The 5,554-nt window shown below is 39.8% G+C and overlaps 1 protein-coding gene across 1 annotated transcript; it reads right to left on the bottom strand.

Moving 5' to 3' along the window:
• Nucleotides 1-384: 384 nt before the first annotated feature.
• On the bottom strand, nucleotides 385-3,586 carry LOC149767992 (receptor kinase-like protein Xa21). Its single transcript, XM_089929514.1, has 2 exons — nucleotides 961-3,586; nucleotides 385-864 (listed from the first exon to the last, which is right to left on the bottom strand). Exons 1-2 carry the CDS (start codon nucleotides 3,584-3,586, stop codon nucleotides 467-469), a joined length of 3,024 nt encoding a protein of 1,007 aa, XP_089785640.1. The 3' UTR covers nucleotides 385-466.
• Nucleotides 3,587-5,554: the final 1,968 nt, after the last annotated feature.

Raw genomic sequence — 5,554 nt, 5'->3', positions numbered from 1 at the left:
TTACAATGTCGATCAATTATTTGGTCTACCTAACAAAACTTTAGCTTTGGTTAAAAGAAAAAAAAAAGGAACAAAAACAAAAATTATATATATAGAACCCATTCGGTATTATTTTTTTTATTTATGCATTTTTTATAAACCGAAGAAGGAAAATAAATTACATTGCTCTTTTGTTTGTTGAAATTATTTGTAAAATCTTTGAATTTTTTTTTTTTGGAGAAAAAAATTCTTCAAAGCTTGGGATAACAAAGATTGATTACTTTCAGAAGAGAATGAAAATAAAAGCATGGGATATCAGAAATTTTGCTCAATTGCTATTTTCAACACCAACCTCCACATAGTTTTCACCAATTTGTAGAGGAACAGAAACACAAAAGCCCCATTGATGCCAAATAGGCCTACGCTTTTTGCAGATAATGCTCGGCAGGTGAAACAGATGAGAAGAACCAATAAAAAGACAGAAGGATCATGAGCCAAAGACCCTCACAGATGTGTTACTTCTCAGGCCTACAAATAAAGTTCTGATTGCATCCATCTCGGTAGCCACTTCTTGCATCTCCATCCGTCCATTTGGTGCTTCCTTGGAACACAAAAGGCCAACATCAATCATGGAGACCAAGCATTCCACTATTCCTTCTCTGGCTATGGTTTCACTTGGACTGTCAGCTTCCATGCTTAACAGTATGCTAGGATCCACAATCTCCATTACTCTTTCAGGGTACCCCATCTCAACAAAATTACGAAGCGACTGGCCATCCTTAAACATATCATCAGTAGGCCTCTTTCCTGTGAGCAATTCTAACAGTAGAATCCCGTAACTGTACACATCTCCATGCGTAGAAACCTTGGCACCCATCCCATACTCTGAAGTTGATAGAAACATATTTTAAGCATAGATATCTCATATTTATCAGAAAAATAAAATGAAAAGCAGAAGTACGTGAAGTCAGGAATTTTTACCTGGAGCTATGTATCCTATCGACCCTTTCAATGCAATCGAGTTTGTTGGATCTTGAGTTGATAAGGTATTGTTACCTTGGAGGAACCTTGCCAATCCAAAGTCACCCAGGTGAGCACATTTTTGATCGTCGAGAAGAATATTGCTTGGCTTCACATCGCAATGAACAATTGGAGTCTTCCCATGGTGATGATGAAGATATTCCAATGCTGAGGCGACATCAATGGCTATGTCCAACCTTTCCGCAAGGCTTAAATGCCTGGACTCACAGTTGTCGGCTACCCTGGGATGTAACCACTCTTCTAGGCTCCCATTAGACACGAAATCGAAGACAAGAGCTTTGAAATCATTTCCAAAGTGATCAACGCTCGAACATGTAGTAATGATCTTGATGAGATTCCGATGTCGGATGTTTCTCAAGGCTTCGCATTCAGCTAGATAGCTCTTTAAAGCTCCACTCTGCTGAAGGTTGAGCACCTTCACAGCAACAACTTTGTCGTAGGCATCTAGAATTCCTTTATACACAGAACCGAAACTCCCAACCCCAATTAGATTGACGGAAGAAAACCCACCAGTTGCTTTGCGCAGGTCAGTATAAGAAACCATTCTATTTTGATCCTTTGATGAAGACTCAGATGGGGATCTCTTTCTTGGGCATTTCTTCCAACAGAGAATGCCTAATAGGAAAATTATCAAAGTAGGAGCTGCAGCGACAATTATGAATAATATTTTGAGTGATCTTCTTTTGTTGGAGCATAAAGGAAGTTGTAACTTTGGATCACCCCCACAAAGCTTTTCATTGCCTTCAAGAAAAACTTCACTCGTATTTGTAAAGATACCCTCTTCTGGTACTGGACCCTCTAAATCATTGAAAGATAGATTGAGATAGTAAAGAGTTCTAATATCCGTGAAGAATTCTGGGATTTGGCCAGACAGTTTGTTGCATGAAAGATCAAGCCGTTGGATACTTTTCAAACTGCTCAAGTGCAAAGGAATGATTCCCTCAAAGAAGTTGCCTTCCATGGAAAGGTAATTCAAGGTCACACAATCACCAAGAGCACTGGGAATTTTTCCAGATAGCTTGTTTTCAGAAACATCAAGCTGAGTTATAAGTTTCAACTTGCCCACATCAGGCGGAAGGGATCCAACCAGAGAATTATGGGACAGATCAAGAGACTTTGTAAGAGAAGGAATCCTAAAAACCTCATGCGGTATAGTGCCACTAAGCTGGTTATAGGAGAGGTCCAGCTCGTCTAAGTACATATAGTTTATGAAGCTTTTTGGAATGTTTCCTTGCAAATAATTGCCTCTCAAATTCAATAATTCTAGATGAGTGAGGTTGCCAAGTGAGGCTGGAATGGGCCCTGAAAGTCTATTTCCAGATAAAGTTAGTTGGCCCAGGTTACGGAGCTTTCCAATTGTTCCAGGAATGTTGCCGGTAAGAATGTTATAACTGAGATCAAGTTTCTGTAATCCCTCGAGGTTCTCGAGCTCTTCAGGGATCGACCCTGACATCGGAAGCTCCGACAACAATAGCCGTTCTAGTTTTGTAGTGAGGTTGCAAACGGAGCTGGGAAAGGTGCCTGCAAGAAAATTATGGGACAGGTCCAAGAACTCAATATTTGTACAGTTGGTTAGAGAATTAAGGAATTTCCAATCATTGGCATCCCTTGCCTCGAGCAAGTTGTATCCCAAATTTACGCGAGATAGATTCTGAAGCTGTCCAAGATTCGAAGGCACTCGCCCGCTGAATTTGTTGCCATTAAAATCAAGTATTTGAAGGTGAGAAGCATTGGATAGAGAGGGAGGAATAGGTCCTTCCAGTTGGCTCCCCGCCACGCAAAGGTATCGGAGTCCAGGGAGAGTGCGGCCTAAGTTGGGTGGAAGTGTTCCTATGAACTGGTTCAACCCCAAACTCAAAGACTGGATGGATGAGAGATTGTACAGAGAAAAGGGAACCATACCTGATAAGTTGTTGCTCGACACGTCAAAATATTCCAAGCTGGTTTTGTGGAAAAGACTCTCAGGAATTTCCCCCTCCAAACTGTTTGATCCTAGGGATAGAAAGATAAGATTCGAGCAGTTACCAAGGGAAGGTGGTATCGGTCCATGGAGATTGTTTCGACTGAGGAGGAGATAGGTGAGGGTGGAAATGTTCCCTAAACAAGGAGGAATGGTTCCTGTAAGGCTGTTGTTTAAAAGCATGACACTGGTGAGGGAAGAGCTCCCCCCTATCCCAGCTGGAATGCCACCAGAGAAACTGTTACTGCCAAGGTTTAGCCATGAGAGCTTTGGAAGAGAGACGATCTTGTCAGGGATCTCTCCAGTCAAGAGGTTTAATTCGAGAGAAATGATGCGGAGGTCAGAACACCGGGAAAGGCCGGGGGGAAGCCACCCACTTAGCATGTTATAGCTTAAGCTAATGTTTTGGAGGCTGGAACAATTGGATAAAGAGGCTGGAATCTCTCCTTCAAAATCATTGTAGCTCAGATCAAGATGCTTAAGGCGAGACAGGCGGCCAAGCTCAGGCGGGATGGAGCCATTTAGGTGATTGCCTGCAAGGTGGAGCTTCTTGAGGAAGGTAAGGTTGGCCAAAGAGGGGGATAAGGGACCTCTCAGGTTCATCATGTCGAGCTCCAAGGCTGTGACTCTATCGGGGTGCCGGCGGCCGCCACAAATCACGCCGTGCCAGTTGCAGAAATGGAGAGTTGGGTTGTTCCACGAGGACAAGGAGTTGTTGGGATCTGATAGCAGGGACTTGAAAGAGAGGAGAGCAAGCACCTCTCTAGTGGAGGTTGAGTTGGATCCTGAGATGCCGACGAGGGAGGATTGGTGTGTTAAGGTGGGCACGCAGACGACGAGGATGCTAGCTAGTAAGAAAGGAATCAAACTACGAGAAAGAGAGCTTGGGAACTCCATTGATTAGAATTTCTAGAGGACAGATGAATGCATGCATTGCTTCTGCAGATCTAAACCGCCTTCACTTATACTGGCAGTAGATCCCAGTTCCGTTGCTTTCAAATTCGTGGAACAGCTCTCTCTCTCTCTCTCTCTCTATGGGGTGGCCTTGTCAAGGTGACGTTTTTGACTCAATCCTGACTTTTACGGATGCCATAAAAGTGTTGTCTTTCATGTGCATTTGTTTCCAATATATGTTATTATTTCCATTTAAATGTGTTCATTCATTTCAGTATGGAAGCTTAATAGTCAAGACCAAAATACGCAGGGTACATTTATGGAAAATGTGAAGAAAAAAAACAAAAATAAGTATAAAACGTTCCAAGTAATAAAATTTTAATTTTTAAATTTTTTTTGGCATGAATATCCTCCTAAATATCAAATTTTGCATAAATATCCTTCCAAAATTGATATTTGCATGTATGCCCTCATAAAACACTTGTTTTGCTATTCTACCCTTTTTTATCCTTCTTTTTGCATATGTACCCACGCCATCTAACGACGTTAAAAAATTAATGGTTTTCAAATTAAAATGACTAAAGTATTCTTAATGGGTAGATGTGCTCAAAAAAAACATTTATAAGGTGATCGCGGTGGAGGACAAAAAAGTAATTTCAAAAATTTATTTTTTAATTCAAATAATATATGGTTTTTATTAACAGTGTTAGAAGAACTATTATATTAATGGTATTTGTGCAAAAACAGTGTTTTATGAGGATACAGAAATAAATATAAATTTTAAGAGGGTATTCACGCAAATTTAAATTTTTAGAAGGGTATTCATGCAAAAAACTCTTTTAAATAATGAAATGAAGGTAGGGCTACAAGCAGGTTGAGTAGAACCAAAAATAGGGACAATCCAAATCCAAAATATATTTAATCATATCAAAAGATTAAGCACAAACCTAATCCGATACCCTTTATGTTGGATCAATCAAATTTAATATCAATATTTCCAAGCCACTGGATTTTTCAAGTCAAAATAATCAAAACACAAATCATAATAAACATATATAAGTTGATTACCTAATTATAATATAAATAATAATTATCCAATAAACTAATATCAAGCAATATGTAAATGTTATCTAAAATAAATTCTATATATTGAATTTGATTGATAACTAGGCATGATTATAATCAACAATATAAACTATTAAAAGTTATATGATGAGAAGTAGATTAGTTCCTATAGCCAGGTAGGGTTGTGAAATATATAGCATGCTAATTTTGAATCAGTTTGGTTGGTTCTGTTTTGGGTTGAGAATTTTAAAGATTCAAATCCAGTCTAAATCTAAAACAAGTCATATTTTTGAATCCTAGTCTAATCCAAATGACTTAAGTTTGAGTTGTCGGCACTTTTTAGAGTCCTATAAGCGTCGGTAATTTTTGTACTGGCGCTTACAAAATTGTCATGAAAGCGTCAGGCAGGTGGGGATGGAATTTTTTTTTCTTGACTCTATGTCGACGCTTTTAAGCACTACTTGGTTTGGAGTTGACCGATGCTTAAAAGCGTCGGCCAATTTAGGACTCGGCCGACGCTAATTAAACGCGTTGGCCCAAGCTAGGGCCTTTGCCGATGCTTTAAAGCATCGGCAAAGGCGAGCCGTGCCGCGCCAGTGAGGCCAGCTATGTCGT

The sequence above is a fragment of the Phoenix dactylifera genome, chromosome 3 (genome assembly GCF_051530095.1).
Source record: "Phoenix dactylifera cultivar Ajwa chromosome 3, Ajwa_hap1_PhDact_Kaust_v1.1, whole genome shotgun sequence".
NCBI classification, from domain to species: domain Eukaryota; kingdom Viridiplantae; phylum Streptophyta; class Magnoliopsida; order Arecales; family Arecaceae; genus Phoenix; species Phoenix dactylifera.
This window is presented reverse-complemented; position numbering and strand designations above follow the sequence as displayed.

Coding starts and splice junctions, on each gene's coding strand:
- LOC149767992 (XM_089929514.1), bottom strand. CDS start 3,586: ATGATGAACCTGAGAGGTCCCTTATCCCCCTCTTTGGCCAACCTTACC. Junction 865..960: donor GATAGGATACATAGCTCCAG/GTAAAAATTCCT, acceptor TATCAACTTCAG/AGTATGGGATGGGTGCCAAG.